This window comes from Taeniopygia guttata, chromosome 10 (genome assembly GCF_048771995.1).
Source record: "Taeniopygia guttata chromosome 10, bTaeGut7.mat, whole genome shotgun sequence".
In the NCBI taxonomy this organism is placed as follows: Eukaryota; Metazoa; Chordata; class Aves; order Passeriformes; family Estrildidae; genus Taeniopygia; species Taeniopygia guttata.
In genome coordinates this window covers 12,567,983-12,587,410 of record NC_133035.1, presented here as the reverse complement: position 1 = coordinate 12,587,410, position 19,428 = coordinate 12,567,983, and the positions used below count along the sequence as shown (strand labels likewise).

The following is a 19,428-nucleotide window of genomic DNA, read 5'->3' as shown; positions in this document are numbered from 1 at the left end:
GAATAAGGCTGGGACTGGGGCTGTGCTCACATGAGCATTTCTTTGGCAGTCACACAGCTTATGCAATCCTCACCTCATTTCACCCTCTCCTCCTCTGGCATTTCTGTGGTACTTACATATGAGTCATACCAAGGGCTTGACCTGCTGAAAGCTAAACTAAGCTAAAACCCCTTGGTTTTGGTAGAGACAACTCTGTGGCCCACCTGATGATGGGGTTTCTGAAATACTTGTGAGTACTAACACCAAGGAGAAGCAGGAAGTGAATGGTTAGGAGGAGACAGGACTTCAGGAGCTGTAAAATGTGTGTCATATTGAAGTGTCTGTTAACCATGGTCTCAACCACATGATGTCTTTGGGGAATTAGTTACTTGCTTTCCCTTGAAATCCTAGGATATGGGAAGGATGGATAGTTTATATTTAATTTTGTGTCTTTGGAGATTTTATTCCCTGGAAATAGAACAATTGTCTGCTTGTTTTTTGTGCATTAATTGCTAACACATTGTAGCAACATGAAAGCTGAACTGCGAAGAGTATGAATGGTTAGAAATGGTCTAGAAAAGAGCAGCTGAGCCGTGATGATGGCAAAAAACTGAGCTCTCGAGAAGTCTTTATGTGCGTCATGTGCATGATTAATCAGAATGGGGCAGATATTCAGAGTGATAATTCATTTTCCCTCTTTGTTCTTGAAAATCTGCAGATGTCAAAATAAATCACTTCAAATATGGATGAAGATCAGATCCCACAGGATGATCCATTAGCAAAGACCTCTTTGAGCTCAGGGTGCGCTGGTGGAACTTGGGGGTTCAGATGCAAGTGAGAGCATCTCAGTTGCAGACAGCAATGGTACAGAGAACAGACAGAACTTAGATTTAAGTGTAGAGAAAAGCCACTTTTGAAGAATTCCTCTGCTACATTAGCTTTCAAAAAAAATGACTGAGTAAATATTGTATAGACTGTCCTTCTGTTAAAATGCAGTGTTCCAGAGCACTTTGCAGGACTCATTTCTACAAATCTAATTCTCCATAAGCAGGTCATGAGATAAGAGTGATGAATACAGACACCTCTGTATGGTTGCCTGGAAGTATTCCCAGTGATTCCATGATGTATCTGAGATGTGCTTGTCAGAGCTGTAAGATCCCTGTTCCTACACCCAGTATCTCCAGTGGTGCAAATGGGAAAGACCCAGGTTTGTTACCTTCACTCCCAGGCTGCAGGCAGCACAGCACATAGAAATCAGCTCTAAGATCTCCTTTCAGCCTGTGGAACCTGAAATCTGCCATGGAGCAGCATATGCCATCCCACCCATGACACAAAAGCTCCTCAGGACAGTCAGGTTCCCCAGGAGTCCTTGAAAACTGGTCCAGCTGAACATTTAAGGGATGCTGAAAGTGCAGAGCAGTGACTGCAAGAAAATGATGAGAACCAGAACCTCTACAGCTTTCATTTTCAAGTGATTTAAAAATGACTAAGTCACTTCACTTGCTAGCTGACAAAGATTAGTTGAGGTTACTTCTGGACAGAACTTGTATGCCAAGTTTAGTCTTGGCAAGATCTTTTATTGCCATATTTTTTAAGTGTGACAGAGTAGAACTTTATGATGGAAATGGTGACTGACCACAGCAAAAGTTGAGCTGGTAGGCATCCTTTGAGAAGAAAAGAGCATTGTGTGACAATTTTCTGTGGTTCATGTATATTATGGAGGTATCACTCCATGCTATACAAGCATAGATTTGGACTGGGAACATATCTCACAGAACCTTCTAATAACATGTTGTCTTGCAGTGATGATTTTAGCTGAGGCAGTTTTCTGTCCAGCTGCAAACCAGTTACCAAGTAGTTTTTAGTCACAGCCACAAAATCCAGATGTTGTAGATAGAGTCAAATTGTAAAAATGAGAAAACTAGTGTTCAGCTTGAAAGAGGGAAGTGCCAGAGAACAGGGGCTCGCCAGTGGAGAGCAGAGTAGGGCATTCCACAGCACTGAACAGATGATAAATAACCATGTGAAAGAGAAAATTAGGGATAACTTTTCTTCTCAACACATAATCTTCCTGAAAATCAGCACAGGATTTTTTTGTGCTGTGAGCTGCCTTATACTGCCATGTCTGTTTTCCAGCCCTGATTTCTGCATGATCTTTCTTAGAAGGAAGAGGATGGTTCTCATATTGACAACCAGCCAAGTGAATGCAAATGTGTTTTGAACTCTTGACTTTCCATGAATTATTTAGAGCTCCAGCTGATACAGAGAAGAGCTAGATGAGACTCCTATTTGGATTCACATATAAAATTCTCCAAAGAAATTCAAAGACTGAGTTGAGCCATTACGAGAAACCCAGTCCTGGCAAATACAATCCTGTTCTGCCTTAAACACCATCATCAGTAATAGTAAAACTCATGTTTAATGGAAAAGTAATATATTATCAAAACAACGTATGGGTTGAGTTCTGCACTCTGTTGGCAAACTGCTGTATTAGTTTCTCCGCATCCACTTTAAAGTTGGATCAGCCTATTCATTAAAAAAGGGGTAAAAATGCCTATTGTAGGTATTTGTGCCAAAAGTTCTATACCAAAAATATATTGTCAGAAGGTTTGTCTTTTTTCTGTCTTTTGTAGACATTGAGATACTTGTCAAAGATTGTTACTTTTCTACTCAGAGCTCTTAACACTCCCTGTGAAAAAGGAATGAAAAGAAATAAAAAATCCCTTTTTTCAGGGAAGCATATTTTTCCTGAGACAGTTGACTAAACAAGAAGCTGTCATAGAGCTCCTTTGGGACTTTGTTCTGTAGCCTTTGGTTCTGAAGAGCACATTTGTCAGAGGTTTATGCATCAGAAGGGTACTCTGCGTGTGAAGGACTGTTTCAACTGACAGCACTTGATTTCTTTTTTTTTTTTTTTTTTTTTTTTACTTCTGTCTGTGAGCTCTTTTAAGTACATGAACCCTAAAGAACCATCTGTCTCTGAAACGTGCCCAGCCCAGCAGATTAGGAAGTTAGAGAACAGAGAATTAAAACCAGATCCCAGCATTTTTGATTTTAACATCTTAGTACAGGGTGACTGACCTAGTAAGACAGTTGCCTCTGGGCAGGTGGGGAATGAATTGTATAATATTTTGTTTATAGAGTTAATAGCTACTTGTGCTTTTTATCCCAGGATAGAACAGAGGTTTTCACTGAATGTCCATGAAGCATCACAACCTGTAGAGTGAAGACAAGCAGGCACCCAGTAAACAGCACACAGCAAAGCTGGTGGGATGGGGAGGAGAGAAAGTTTCCACAGACATGATATGTCCTGAATTCTTTTATGTCTCTGCAGAACTGTCCAAGACTTGACTCAGTTTTTTATGGGATTTTCCACCCACACATACCCACACAGCCCCCACTTTATTCCTTGGAGGGTTGGAGGCTGGAGACAGCTGTGTCAGGATTATGGTACCTGCAGTGGAAGGTAACAGAGATTTCTGAAAATAGATACTTCAGCACTGTGATTGCTCTGAAAAAGAAGGAACAATTCTTGAAATATACTGCCATGTATAGAATATATATGAGTGATTGATGTGAACAGCATATTTTGGGTTCCAGTCTGTTTATACTGTAGAAAAAGCCCATTTTGGCAAGGCATCTTTTTGTCTTTCAAGTGTGAAATCTGGAAAGAGATTTGCCTTGTTGACAACTACCAAATCATCATGTGATACCTGTTTTTCAGTAGAGTTATGTGGTCCCACTGGCATTGCTGAGAGCGAGGAGGATGTTTCAGATGTGAGACTTTCTATCCACACCAGCCCATTTCTGTGCTGTTGTTCCAGAGAAAAAGACCTGCCCATATTTCTGTGGACTGCTTGTTCTCATAGCACGACGGTCACAGTGCCAGCCAGAGATGGCCTTAGAACTTGGGCAGTGCCAAGCATAGGAATTTGTGGATTTTCAGCTTTAGTCTGTTCAGCCTGCGGGATTTTTACGTGCAGGATGGAGGAAATGAATGTCCTGCTTCTTCCATCCCCATTCTGTTTGCAAATAAATGAATTAGTGCAGGAAACAAGGAACCTGTGACTGTAGGGCATCCTAGAGTGCCAGTCCTGCACTTTGACACACTAGACAGTAACACAGAATTAAGAAAAAACAGTCTGCTCTCAAGAAATTGGTAATTTCAAATGATCATATTTTAAATGTATGGTACATTTAATCTCTCAAGCATTCCAAGAGAATTTTGTTTTCCTTTGGTCTCTAGGACTGTTTCGGGGGGGGGCGAAAAAATCCCAAATATTGGGAGAAGCCAGCTATGTATAAAGCACTTCACAAGCAACTCTTACAAAAACACAGTGCCCCAGTGGTCTCTCCACTGCTGACACATTCCGTTTGGGGGATAGTACTGGAAGAAAAACCAGTGATAATAAATTGCATTTTTTAAAAATTACTTTGGTAATTATAATGGCGGTTTAAAGAGGTCAGTACATGCTTTTACCAAAACAAGGAAACAACTTTAGCCTAGTACTCCTGAGACAAACTTACTACACCTGATTAGCATTAGGGAATGCTTTTAGGGTGAATTTTCAAGTGTTTGGACATGCACATGCAAGTGGGTTTTGTGGTCGCTGTTTCTATTCAGTCTTCACCTTGAATTTCCCACTTGGAAACTGCTGCATTCTTGGGTCTGTTATCACAGATGTTGGACTGGATCATTTTCACTTGCTGGGTTTCAAGGGTGGTGGGTACTTCTTTAATGTTCAATATTTGTTCAGCCTCCTCTGTTTTGTTAAACACTATGAGATATATGGAGTTAGTGGGGTTTTCCACCCTTTAAAAAATACTGGAGTTTTACAAATACCTGAACAACTTCCTTGGTTAAGACGTTGGCAATAGAACAGTCCGAGTGTGCCTGGAGGGTTTTGGCACTGGCAAACTTGCAACCCTCTCAGGTTCTTCAGTGCTTTGATGGCCCTGAGAGAATGCAGCTTTAACATCTGCATTGTGGGGCAGGAGCTTTGACTGTTGTGTTGTCTCAGTGAAGTCAATACAAGGCGCTGAAATTTTCATTATTGGTGATGAGCTGTAGCAGCAGCCTAGGGAGGCGTGGGGAGGGAGGGGTGCCTTGTGTGTAGGAATATTCCACCCATGATTGGTTTATCCGTGCTGCTTCACCTCTCCATCCTTAGCTGAGGCTCAGCTCTGTGGCAGCAAAGACAGCACCTGTGGGTCTGTGGTCCTTCCCTGAGCTGCCACCAGCTTGCTGAGACCACGGCTCCCACTGGCTCCTCTCTGATGCCCTGCACGGAAAAGCCTCCCCTGGGGCAGCTCACAACCAGAGTGGGAGCACGGCCCACGGGCAGTGCTCTTTAGTTTGGTCTGTTTTATTGCAGTCCCTGGCATGTGAACTTATGTCTCCAAACATTCTTCTTTCTATTTTCTCTTTTCCATGTGTTTTTTAAGTGTCTGGAGTCTACAAAAAGAGAATTAAAACTTACAAGGGACGTTTCACCCCACACACCTTATTTTAATTGAACTAAAGAAGTAGCCTGTAAAAACAACCAGACAGCATCCTTGAGCCTTTTTCTTCTCTCCCTCTTTCCCTTCTCATATGTTTAAATTTAATTCTGTCCACAGCAATGTATCTTACAAGGTTATCTTTTGGTCATTATTTCCTCTAATGAACTATTCCATGGTGTGTCACCACAGCCAGATTTCAGAACCAGACAATACTAGTATTTACTAACAAAGCATAAATCACAGTTAATTGAGTTTGATAATGAAGTACAAATAATATAGAATGCCAGGAGCTGAAGCTTTTTTGGCAGAAGGGCTTTTCAGTAAAGCTTCTTGTTGATCATCCAAGTAAAGCAAATAGGTTAGTTTAGAAGCTACTTACAACGTTTCTGTATTGATTTATTATGCAGCTGTGAATGGTAAAAGAATAAATTACGTATTCCAGTGTTATTTTGGATAGCTATTCTGTCCTGGGAGTATCTGTTGATGGTACTTTGGAGTTTCTGGGGTTTCCATCCCTTTTTCTAGAAAGTCCAACTCTCTTTTGAGCAATTGTTTGTACAGGTGGTACTGTGATAGTTTTCTCCAGCTCACTCTTTCCTTCAGGTACATCTGATATTTGTGACAGAAGGGCTACCCCAACTGCCTAAATCATGGAACCATGAACTTTGCAATAGGTACTTGTTTTGGGAATGAAATCACCTGCAGAGATCACTGATAGATGCTGTGTATTTATGTCTACAGATCTGTATGGGCTTTAATAATCTGTTTTACTTAATATTCTGAACATGCTCCATACTTTCAGTAACCATTCTTGAAAGTTCAAAGTACATTTGGTTAGTGTTTTATGGGCTGGTTTTTTGAGTTTTTTTTTTTTTTTTTTGTGTGTTATAATTGAACTTTCAACATATGCTTTGAATTATTTGCTCCAGTTTCAAGTCCAGTTTTTCCAGGTCCATCAGCAGAGAGACTTGCATGTGATCTGTAACACTACCCCTTCAGATAGTCCCTGAAAATTAACTGAATAGCAAGGCTCAAAAGCCCACATAGTTTCCTTTTTAATTTAATTAAAATGATGCATATTTGCCCAGCACTGTGAAGAATGACATGATGCAGACTGGTTATAGTCAAACATGAAGGCAGGCACAGCAGGGACCTTTCAGCCTCGTGAGCTTTTGTAATAGCAAGTTGTATTAAGCAAACAACTGTGTAACATGAGGGGTTTCTTATTGAAAAACAAGAGGGGGTGAGAAAGCTTTTCAATTTCCCCCTTGTGGGTCAGTGTCTCCAGTTGGTAAGTAGGGAACAGACAGATATTTAAAAATAGGTGCATTTCAATTGCATTACTTATTTTTTTATTTTTTTAACTTTGCTGTTGATTGGATCAGCTCTTCATTCTATTGTAGGAATGTCATAACTTGACTCTAATGCTTATACAACGCCTTTTGCAATTAGATGATGTAAACCTTAACATATTTAGAGAGGTTCAAGTAATCCCCCTGAGAAGCTAGGCCAGTGAGGAGAGTGAGCTTTGATGGTTTATATTTATAATCATGGAACAGTTTTGCTTGGAAAGGACCTTAAGGATCATCTCGTTCCCTGCTCCCCCCCTGCCGTGGGCAGGGACACCTTCCACTAGACCAAGTTTCTCAGAGCTCCAGCCAGCACTTCCAGGGAAAGGGCATCCACAGCTTCTCTGGGCAACCTGTGCCAGGGCCTTGCCACCCTCAGAATTAAGAATTTCTTCCTCATGTCTAATTTAAACCTGCCCTTCTTCAGCTTAAGGCCATTTGTCATTGTCCTTTTACCCCGTACCCTTGTAAAAAAATCTCTCTCCATCTGTCTTGGAGGCTCCCTTTAGGTACTGGAAGGGGCTCTGAAATTACCCCAGAGCCTTCTCTTCTGCAGGCTGAGCAATCCAGCTCTCCCAGCCTCTGTTTATAGCAAAGGTGCTCCTGCCCTCTGAGCATCTTCATGGCCTTTGGGCTGATTTGTTTCAGGTTTTATACTGATGTATCCAGAGGCTACCACTGCATGTAAATAGGACATCCAGCCTGCAGTCTTCTCTTGGAAGCATAAATTTAAGCTGATTGTGCCCCATTAAGCATATAGGTGTCATGAAATTTGTGTGGACTTACTGAGAATCACTGTGCATTATATTATTGAGTATTTTTATCTGCAACTACAGCATTTTGAGAACTCTTGTCAGTCATGTGAGCTTGGACCCTGTTCCTAGCTGCACCTCTGCTAAATGACTGACTGCAGGCAGGAGAAATCATTTCTTTGGGTTCAGTGTCCTCACCTTTAAAACAGCAGTGAAGGTGTAGAAGTCCTCTGGAAGTTGCTGTGGTGTCTGCTAGCAGCAAATCCATGCTCCAAGCCAGTTATTTATTTTGTGTGTCAATACATTTATTTATCAGTGTATTGCAATGTAGTGCTGTGTGCAGTGGGGCAGGGCTATGGGGCTGCTTGCTGCTGCAGGATAAAGCAAGCACATGAGGCCAGGGAAGCCCCAGCCTGGGAGATCTGAAGCAGTTTCATAACATTTGGGTGGAAGGCAGTGCCAGCTTTGGAGCAAGAGCAACTGCATTTTATCCCTGCCATCCCACCAGTTTCTTGGTTGGTATGTGTGCAGTCTGATCACAGCTGGGAGTCCTGTGTGGTCCCTGATGTAGTTCCAGGCTGTGTGAGCTGACTGATTTTACAGTTCTACTGTATTCTCAAGGGATATTTGTATAGCAATGTCCCCTTGGCTTTGTTCTTGTGGAGAATTTAGCAAGCACAAAATCTCTACGGCAGAGGAGAGGTACAAGTGCTGTGCTGCTGTACAGCAGGCTGGAGGGTGCAATCCCATGTGGGCAGGTCCCATCCTCTATAGAGTCAGGCCAGCTGGGAAGCAAGAGTGGGAAGTGTATGTGGAGAGACCTTATTTCCACCTGCAGTGCTTCTTGGTCCTTGCAACTTCTGAAAGGATCATAATTTTGATATCATGGAAGATGTAGATTACATCAGTTATCTCCACACGATAGGAACATGTCCATTTTTGTCATTGTCCCCCCACCTCACCCCTGCCATGTCCTCAGTTTCCCGTACGCCAGGGATGGAGTGGTGGTTCTGGTCCATAAAGGCTGTGGTACCAGCAGGGGATGACCTGTGCTGCCAGACACCTTCCAGGCAGAGCCAGGGGCTCCTGCACCACAGGGGAGACAGTCTGAGGACAGAGCATTCACTCTCTGACGGATGTGAAGCAGGAATGTTACAGTAAACAGCAGCTTAGTGGGTATTGCCTTGGGAGCTGCACTGCGACCTCGATGTGAGCATGAGAGGCAGGCTGTAAAAATCAGAGCTGCTTCTGGATGCACTGGGTAACTGATGCCAGTCTGGTGCTTCTGCCCTTAGTTTGTAATTTTAAGTGAGGATGGGCTTAAGTTCACCTGTGTTTCGAGTGTTCCTCTCGATGAGGGGGCACTTTTTGTCAGTACAGTTTTATTAAGATTGTATTGTTTGGTGTGTACTCTGATATTGGTATGTGCATGGCAGGTAAGTCTTTGCTTTTATGAGCCCTGCCTTTCTGTGAATAATAAACCCCAGAATGCTAAAAAATGGCTGTACATATTTGGGGTTTTTAAAAAATTTTTATATAGTTCTATTTGTATATTGCAAAATTCATTCTGGTTTATGTAAACATGAGTTCCTGGAAGGAGAGTCTTCAAATGCTTTGAATGTTTGCGAGGCAGTTATGATTCTTAATGTGTTCTGTAATTATTTTTATATTGGAATCCAGGGTGGGTGTATATTTATTACACTTAATAGAGCTTAAAGCATTTGCTGAGCTGTACTAAACATGAGATAAAATTGTATCCCTTACAGTTGTGAAGCGTACATTGTAAATTTTTTTTATTTGGTTTTAATTGTTGAATTAATGCAGAAGAATTGCTCTGGCATAAGCTTATCCAGAGTAATTTAATATAAATAGATCAAATTTCAGCTGTTTAGTCTTATTAGAGACATTTTGTTTATGCATTTGTAATGCATCTGTTGTTTTGAAGAAGAGCTCTGTCAGCTGAGCACCTCGGTTGTGTGAAGCTGAAGGCTCAGCTCTAGTCAGTGCACATGTGTAAACTGATAAATGGCAGTTTCAAGAAGAGCTTCACCTTGTCTTCTTGAACTTGACTGTTTATCTCAAGCAGTGACCTGGATTTTGAATCTCTACAAAGTGTAGAGCAGTCAAAGCTTTTTAAGCTGATCTTTTCTGCTAATTTTTAAGGACTTAATGTACTAACACAGAACATCACCACGAAAATGCTTTGTTCTCTGACCCTTCAGTTTGAGATTGAGCCTACATTTGGAGCTGTGTTCAGCAGCAACAGTACCTTGACCATCACTTTGTTTTTATTTTTAATTATTTCCTTGTGTTTTCCTCCATCCTGGTCTTGCTTTTTCTGGTTTTATAGCAAGATAAAGATGGTTTTCATTTTTATAAGGATTTTTGGGTGCAGTATTCCTGTGTTCTGTTTGTCTTCCTTGAGCAGCCTGTGGAGTATTTTTGATGAACACAAAGTCATCTTTTGTTATCTTGTCCAAACCAAACTTAGTTTATCCTTTATTTTATTTTGTCTGGAAAGAAATATGTGGACAATCAGTGGCTGAGAATAATTATGAAATATCTAACTTCCTCTTTGTAAGACAAGACATTATCATCTAAAAGGTGAAACTTGCTGCATTGCTGAAGGTATTGAGGTCAAGGTGAGATATATTAGTTCAGACTGTTTCTCTATAAGGTCCATGATTCTGTGCAAGACAGGCATCCATCTACTAATGAATTAGAGGGAAATGGAAAATTATATCATGTGCTTTGCCAGCAGTATTTCTGTGCACGTGAGGCCAAACCAAATTTCTTCTGAGATCTCTGAGCTGGATTTTTCCATGCTGCACTGGATGTGGGCACTGTATGGTTGTTTTAGACCAAACCATTTCAACTTGCACTGAAATCTTTGCCAGAAGAATGTGCTTATGTAACACCCCTTGTTTCTAGTTACAGACTGCAGCGTTCTTAGGAACTGGGGATACAGCAGAGAAAAAAGCATTTGTGGTAGAATAAGGTGTTGAAGTTTATGGAGTTTTGAATAGAAAAAAAAAACAAAAACAAACAAACAAACAAACAAACAAAAAAAACCACTAAACCTGAAAAAAGTAAGAAGAACAGACTGTGATTACCAGGCTATAAGCCTTAGCATGCAGTGCATAAACATGGGGGAGAATTTTCTGACAGGCTGGTGCTATTGTGAGGAAGTGGATTTCAGCCAAATTCCCAGATTTGAAACCCCATGAACTTCAGTAGGCCCAGGCCAGTCCTTGGCTTAGGTTCATCTCAAAACATTGCAAGCACACAACACAAGCTTGAACACTCTCAGTAGGAATTAGAGATCCAAAAGGGGAAGGTTTGTGCATAATCCAGTCGCTGTTTGCACACGGAAGGGACACATCAGTGCCAGCGTGAACATTTGGCCCCTTGATCATCATGAGAATGTTTTTGAAAACACCCTGCAGGAAATGTGTCCTCAGTACTTGAATCTGTTATCTCTTTACTGGTAAGAGTATGGCTTCTCTAATTCTACCCAAATAATGAACTTGCCTGTTGTCCTCACCTCCGTGTGCCAGCCCTTTCCTGGCACAGCAGCTGACATCAGGTTCCTGGATCACACAGTGGTTTCCTGCTTGGAGAACAACTGGTTTATTGCTGCTGAAGCAATACTGCCTTCTGGATGGGGACTGTAGTGGGGAGATTTCAACAAATTATCAACTATACCCAGACCAGCCAGAGAGATTTATGTGCCCATTTAATCAGCATTGTGTTAATTGGTTTGCATTCTCCTTCTCAGAAGAGCAAACTGTGGTTTCCTCTGAGTTGTGCAGCTGCTGTAAAGGGCAATAAGACAGCAGTGTCAGTCACAGCAGTGCTCCTGCACTTGCTGCATCCCAGGGTTGTGTCTGGAGCTGGAGAGGGGAAAAGTTTAACACAAAAATGAGCTGCATGCAATTAACAGTTTATGGGGAAGCTTGTAAAGGATCCAGCTGGTGGTGGCACTGGGCTGTTAAATGGCTTTTCTGAAGAAACTAGAATGAGAAATTTAAAAAAATACACACATGCACTGTTCAGTTAACAGAAGTTGTCAGAGCATCCTGGAATATTTCTTATTAATAAAAATATCATTTTCAAGTTCAACATCAGATGTGCTTTCTGTTTGTCCTATGGAGAAACCTAAATGAGCACTTACCACTGAGGATGCTGGAACATACAGAGATAGGAATACTTTGACTCTGTGACAGAGCTATCATCAGGACATGCCAGCTGAGCTGCCAGTGTGACTAAGGTGCAGTTTATGTCTGTTTGCTTGATTTGGTCTATTAATTATAATTCTATATATTGATATTTAGCTATGATTAATCTACAGTTCTTCCTATTTTTAAAATAATTTGATCATAAAATTCTAATAACAGATGAGACACAAACTGCTTGTTCTATTTCAGAATCTCTAGTAAATTGTTAGAGTTCTACAAGGTTGACATACGTATGCTAGACTATTGAAACAAGCTGCTGAGAGAGCTTTGTCATAGTATCAGTACAGCGAGCATTTCTCTGACTCACATACCCCCTGCAGAGATTTTGTAAGTCAGGACAAAATTTAGAACTCTATTTGTTATCTGGTACATATTTCAAAGACATTGCCAAACAAAAAGCTAAATTGGCTTTTGTTGTTGGGTGTTCCAGGCGTGCCAAAGGAACGTGTCAGCAATTTAGACCTAGTGGCCACGTAATTGTGAAATAGCCTTTTCTTTTTTCTTTTTTTTTTCTCTTTTTTTTTTTTTTTTTTTTTTTTTTTTTATGGATGCTCTTAGATGACAAAACTAGAGAAATTTCTATTAGCTGTTTGAGTTACATTCACTGTCAGTGCTTTTTGATTTTTGTTTGTGTGTTTGACAAAGTTATTTTGCCTGAAGAGAATATTGCTTTTAGTGGTTTGACTCGACTGGCCTGTTGACATGGACAGCCTTTGGGTTCTGCACATATATTCTGTCTTTATGTGCTTTATTGTATATGCCTTCATTTGTGAATGAGTTTGCCTCTTGCCTGATGGTATTTTATTTCTCTAAATCGTCTGATTAGTTGGGAGGATGGGGAAACAGACTGTGACTTTGGCTATAGAAGATGTGATAGACTGTCCAGTGCAGGGAGAGGGGTGTGTTAGAACTTCAGATCCATCCTGCATCGTGAGGTCAGCACAGCTGAGCTGGCAAATGTGGTGTGATTTCTTCCCAGCTCACACCTGAATCATAGACCAGGACTAATACATAGCCCAGTGCTTTAAATTGAAGCATCTTTAGGAGTTGTTCCCCAGGCTTGCTGACTTCTTCACCATCTGAGATATACCTTGGAGATAAAACTAGGTGAGGTCTGACCTGCTGTTGGCAGGGGTGGCTTTCCTCCAGGAGGAGTCATGTGGAGTATACCTTAAAACTAAAATACTGCTGCCTATCTCCTTATCTTAAAACGATTACATAATTATTTCATTCCCATTCGTGGATGGAAGTCAATATTTAGAGATAGAGTAATTCTGAACTTAGTGTTTGGTAGTAAGTTAATTTCTGAAGTTCATTTTTGGACAGACTTTTAGGTCAGTCTGGTGAGGGAGACTTTGAACGTATTCTGCATGTTTTCTTCAATTCAGCACAGGCAGAATAGGTAACTTATATTGGGTAAACCTGGCTACTTACACCACAGTGAAGACTTAGGCTTGTATAGATTCAGTTACTGAAAAAAACCTTAAACATGTGGGTTTGTTTGTGGCCATGTGTTGTCAGCACTGGTGGCTGTCATGTAATTGCCTGGCAGCTGTTCCACTGCATTTCTCTGTCGCTTTTGTGGCTGCATCCAACCCTTCAGCATTGTGGATCTGGTCCAGTGATTCATTTCTAGTCTGTGCTGAGTTTTCTGGTCATCTCTTAGCACTTGATCTCTAGAAGTGAAAATCCATTCTGTTGGTGATAAGGAGAAGGAGTCTGCCTGATGCTCAAATCCCTGATCTGAACCTGTCTGTAGTAATCAATCTTCTGTTTTAAATGAAAAAATTAATCTGCTACCCCCTTCATACCTTTGCATGCATTCCCTCCCTCCTGTCCTCTCTTGAGCTGACTTGGTGGCTGTCATCCCTTTGCCAAGCTGTGCCTGTGGTGTGTGATTCTGAGCGTTGTAGGGAGCAGGGTCAGGCCCTGGACCTTGCCCAAGGTTGTGTTGCTGTGTGATGAATCAGATCATGTCACTGATCTATCTGAAAATAAACTTTAGAAATGCTATTTACATGTCAATTTTTTAGCAACTTTAAATGGGCCCCAGCGCAAGGGCTGTTGTGACAAATCCTGTATCTCATCATCAAGGAGAAAAGTTTGGTCTTTTGTGCATCTCACCATCCTGACAGCTCTGACTGAGGTGGTGCTATGGTGAGAGTGTTCTGGATGGGTACAAGCACAGGGAAACAAGAGGAGCAGCTGTCAGGGGACTGATAAATGTTGCTTTATCCACAGTTCTGGTAAAGAGTGGAGCAAGCAGATCAAGTCAAAAGCTGTGCCTGCTGTCATTGCCTTGTTTGCCTCCAGGCATTTGACTCTGCCTTGGAAGTTGGTCTTGGGCCAGCTGAGAAAAGAGCCATCACTCCTGTGGCTCAGAGTCAGCTTTGCTGAAATCTTTAGTGAAACCAGCACATACCTGATCCTCCCCTGTGAAACAGGAGCAAGATATATATATATTTTTTTTTTTTGGGATTTTTTTTCCCTTAACTGGGCTAATGACATTCAGCTCATAAATTTCTTGTTATCTTAGTTTCTAGTAAATTGAATTAAATTTATGTACTGAACACCACTTGCTCTCCCTGGCATTTCTAGGACGAATCCTGGACTTGAAGACGGGGACAGTAAAGAAGGAAGGTCAGCAGTCCTCCATGAGAATGTGCATGGGCTCCAGGCGCTCCTTCATTTGCAGGATGAGGTATGCATTTACCCTGTGTTCCCCTTGTGGTTCCAGTCCTGTCTCAGCTTAGACTTCAGACATTTTGTTACACTAATTTGGCCTTGATGACAAACTAAAGCTGTAATGACACACTGCCATGAAGTATTTCTAGAATACTTGCTTTAGGAACTGGAGTGAAACTGAAACTAGTCTTCCTTAATAGTTAATGACAAAACAGCACCTCATTTCTGTTGTAGTTTTTCTTATGAGTGTGGGGTGTAGGTTCCTTTTTCCGGAGAACTTCACCCATCACACCTTGACAGCTTCTCCCTGGAATTTTAGTCATAGTCTTCTCTAGTCAAGTTACTCAAATTGATACTTTGGGAACAAAGCTTTCACAAGTGCTATGAACACACAGCTCTGTGTATTTTTTCAGCAAACCAAGAATATTAAAAGAATCTTAAAGATAAACAAGAATTCAGTTGCAAAGCTGCCAGCTATGTAGGAATTAGCCTAAGCCTGGTATGAATTAACCAGATGTCAGCTGGCTGATGCTAGATAAATGAGTAATTGTTAGAGGGTTTTTGATTTGCAATTTTCCAACTTCTCCTGCATTGTTTCAGCTTCTTTAAAGAGATTTGTCTGCCCAATGCTTTTTTTGGGGGCTTGTGAGCACTTTTCTTGTTTTAGTGCTAACAAGGTAAAATGCCTGTTGCTATTGCAATTAATTTTTTTCCTGTGGTTAGGAGGGGAAAGGACATAATTGTATCTGTAGGCTATGTCCAGTATAAATCCTGACATCAGCACTGCAAAATTCATTACAGAATGAAACTCAGTATTTGACACATTAAAATACAGACACATGTACTTTGGTAATGTGGTGGATTTCTTCTAGTCCTGTGAGGGTGCTGAAGGTATAGATTTTGGGTGCCTTTGTAAAGTGTTTATAGACTTTATATCTGCAAAGTCAGACTTCAGAGCTATAGAACCTTTTTCCTCCTTAACTGGGAGGGAAGAAATACAGCCCAGCAGAGCTCCCAGCACTGAGAACACTGCTTTTTCTTCCTCCCAGGATGCACATCATGTTACGAAGACTTGTTTGTTCATAGAAAACCAGGCCTAGTGTCCTGTTTGCAGTTGTTCCCCAGCTTTCAAAACAGTTCAGACTGCAGTCATTTCCTAGCACCCTGATTCTGTAAACTCCAGTGCTTGAGAGTGATTTTACACATGCCCATAACCCCACTGTTTTTGTATTTCTAAATCTTATTTTAGTTGTTCACTTCTTCTCCTTGGCAGTGACTGATAAAGGAAAAATTAAAGGAATAAAAAGAAAATTCTTCTGGGAAGAATGGGCCTCAGATAATGTGAACTTTCCTTGTGGTTTCTTCTTTCATTGTTGTTATTATTTTTCCATTAAAAATGAACTGCTTTTACCCTTCAAACTATTTACTCAGCTTCAGATGGATTGTTGAAATTATACAGTTAGGCATACTTATAAATATCACAAAATACACATGAACAAGTGTTAAACAAAGTCACTTGACAGTATAAATAGTTTGATCTTGCAAACATTATCTTAATATCTACAGACATTGTAGCTGGTGTATGGCAGTGGAATTTTTCTGTTCAGGGAAGCTACAAGAACACTGAGTGTGGTTTGTGTGGATGTTTGGGGGCCTGACATATTTTTCTCTAGTTCTCACCTCTGTTTTATGGTATTTTGAAGTGAGTCTATTCTTTAGCTACCCTTGGGATATCAATTTCAAAGTCTTTCTACTGGGGGAGTGTGGAAGGGAATCTTTTTCTGGTGTCTTTCATTTTTTTAAAATAAAGAAGATTTTTATAGCACATCTAAAAAGCTCAGCCTGTGGAAACAGCATGTTCTATGTAAACATGAATATGCAACTTTTTGCCAGGAATAAGTATCTATTATTGTCTTCTTATGCAAGTAGTAAGGATCTCAAAATGCCTTTCTTATCATGTGTCATTTTTGAGCCCTTTAAAATACTAATTTACTTTCAGGTGTGGAAATGCTCCTCTGGATCATTTACCTCTGAACAGGATAACCACCATGAGAAAAAGATACAGGTACTATTGCTTAATTTGCCACAGAGCAGCTGTAGTTGCCTTAAGCCCTCTCATTTGCCACTGGGCTAATGCTCACTCCAGGAGTGTTACTGCTCCTGCACTCATTGGATCCTTTAGCACACATAATCTCTTGCATGTGTCACTCAGACTCTTTGCCTTACACCAGCTCCAGCTCTGAATCAATCTTCAATATCTTTCTCAGAGAAATACTACAGAAAACAGGTACAGCTTGAATAGCAGCATAATAGAGCTGGCAGTGTACAGAGCCCTAGGCTGATTCTCGGGTGTTTCCAGCATAACTTACAAATACTGGTAAATCATTAGTAGTCATAGTTTGAAAGCATAAAGCTATTCTGCATGCCAGTGTGATGTTTTTGTGTTTCTTGTTCATTCAGGAATGGCCTGGGCCCGGTGAAAGAAGGTGAAGCACAATATGCTGTTGTCCATTGCACTGGCTATATCAAGGCTTGGCCACCAGCAGGTTTGTGTCCCTTATGGAAAAGTGGGCAGTGTGCACCAAACTGTCCTTAGGACAGCTGAAAACTTGGCTCAGGTTTCTTTGCTGCTAGAAAAACTGGGAGAGTTTTAGTGGGGTAGCTGATTAAAGCTCACCTTGAGAAGCTTTTGCTAAGAAGAAATCAGCTGTTGTACTCACTCAGGGCATCCCTGTTTTCCGTGGGACGCCCTTCTCCATTTCATTGCCACAGAGGACCTGTGGGACTTGCCAGTAATGCAGGACTCCACAAACGGGGGCCAAAAGTTTTCAACTTATGTTGGTAAACCAATATAAAAATGGTCTCATTTTAAGAAGGTGGACACAAAAGATTGTATACCTCTAGAAAACACCAGTTACTGCTTTTCTACTTAAGTACTGAATTGCAAGCACTTAAGTATGAAAATGTGAAATTTCACTTTAGACACATGGAAGTTCTCAGTAATGGTGTTACTTGAGAATGTTCAGTATTTGTGATAAATTCTGTTTTGAGGCTGTTTTTCTGGGAATCAAGTCTTGGCATACCGCTTTGATCTACGGAGAAAAACATTTACCTGCTGGAACTCAGTGTTACCTATGGGAATATTTACCTTTGAAAAATTCCAAGAGGAGACAGTGGAGCTCATCCAGACCTCATTATGAGTGGGGTTACTTGACCTTGGCGTTTGCAGGAGTTGAAGAGGTTGTTTGCAGTGTGACAGCGCCTGCTGGCATGAATCAAACCAGGAGCTGTCCTGCCCTTTCGTGGTTGTGCACCACGGCCATAAATCACATTGATCCAGGGATTACGAGTCCTCAGACGTGGTTTGTACCCAATGTGTGCAGGGGTGTGCCGACAGCAGCGTGCAGATGTGAACTTCTTAATGGTTTTTTGCTGAAATGCAGTTTTGGAAGCAGAGGGAAACTGCCCCTCTTGTTGCTAATAGGATTTAATAGGAGTCAAGATGTTCTAATTTCGCTTCTATCTCAAAAGTGTGAGAGAGCACAGTGTCTATAAAGTGCTCTGGAAATTGATGGCTTTTTCTGTTTTGTTTTCTTCTGCAAAAAGATGTACTTTAGTACTTTTCTACTGGTAATTCTAAATGTAATTTAATTCAACCTTCATATACGGGATGTCTCCTCAAGAAGGTGTAGGTCAATTAAGATTTTGTTTAGCTTGAATGCGAATCTTTCCACACATTATGGGATGTTTAAAGAGGTCTGACTCTTCAGGGGTGTATGTTGCTGATACAGAGCTACAGATGCAAGAACTCATGTCAGCGCTCGGTCCTGATGTTGGCAGTGTGTGCCCTTCAGCCCCAGTTCTGTAGGATGGCACTTGGGGTTAAAATGATCTTCTGGGTCTTTGAGTGCCCAGTGGCCAGGTATCAAATCCCAGTTGGCATTACTGAGGCCTTTTCCCCATCCCATCTCTTCCAAAACCTTGCTGCTTATTCCTTTATGGGAAGTTTTTATTTCACTGGAGGTCCAATGGGTGTTTTCCTGCCTAGTGCCACTGTGTCTCTCCAGTATTCTGGTGTGTTTCCACAAATAGGTTGTATTCTGTCAGCCTGGACTTTGCAAAGACAATTCAGGCCATTTCTACTTTCCATTCTCAGAATGTATTCTCTTTACCTTTGTGGCTTTTCTCTGCAATTTTTCGTGTTTTCACTTCACTTCTCAAAATGTAGGTCACTGGCACTACACATTCTTATTTCAGATGAGATTGTAGTGATGGATAACAATATTTCCTGTCTTGCCTGGCAATGTAACATCCTTCTCTTGAGTGTGGTGCATCCTGCAGCCATCCTAACACATCTGATATAAATTTATGTCTTCCAGGTTGCCTTTTTCTCGCTTGTCAACTGCAAATCTTGTTTTGAATTGTGGTGATGTTTCAATTAGTAATATCAAGTTCCATCCTATTTCTGTTGCTTTAGCTTATGACTGTTACTGTTCCCCAAGTGCATGCTTATGCATTTAGTAATGCTGGATTTCATCCCATTTCCATCCACTCCTCAAAATCACATGGTGCTCTTTATGATATCCCAGTGCTCCTCCATAATGTTAATGCCTCCAAACTAATCCTAAGGGATGATTTTGGTTTTGACAGCCTTATGTGGAATTTCATTGGTCTTTTATGTTGCCATCCAAATTGTTACTTCTATTAGTCATGTCTGGGTGCCTTTTTCAGGGCACACAGAATTGAATCAGGGCCTTTTTCATGAGTGCTTATTTGCCTTCCCAGTCTTCCCCACTTTGTGTTGGTGATTGTCATGTATCCATTGGCTTTCAAAGTTGAATGTGAATATCCATAGGCTGAATTGTTCCCCTATAGTTGAGTAAATAAGTGACAACATCGCTGCATTTGTTGTCATTTCCAGTG

The 19,428-nt window shown here is 41.0% G+C and overlaps 1 protein-coding gene across 6 annotated transcripts in view; it reads left to right on the top strand.

Moving 5' to 3' along the window:
• ARNT2 (aryl hydrocarbon receptor nuclear translocator 2) overlaps positions 1-19,428 on the top strand; it is a 96,619-nt gene that overhangs the window by 40,819 nt on the left and 36,372 nt on the right. For all 6 annotated transcript variants that reach the window (XM_030281410.4, XM_030281412.4, XM_030281413.4 and 3 more), the window contains 3 exons: positions 14,419-14,521; positions 16,505-16,570; positions 16,966-17,051. In XM_030281410.4, the coding sequence (XP_030137270.3) occupies positions 14,419-14,521; positions 16,505-16,570; positions 16,966-17,051 (255 nt within the window). The remainder of the gene's footprint in view (positions 1-14,418; positions 14,522-16,504; positions 16,571-16,965; positions 17,052-19,428) is intronic.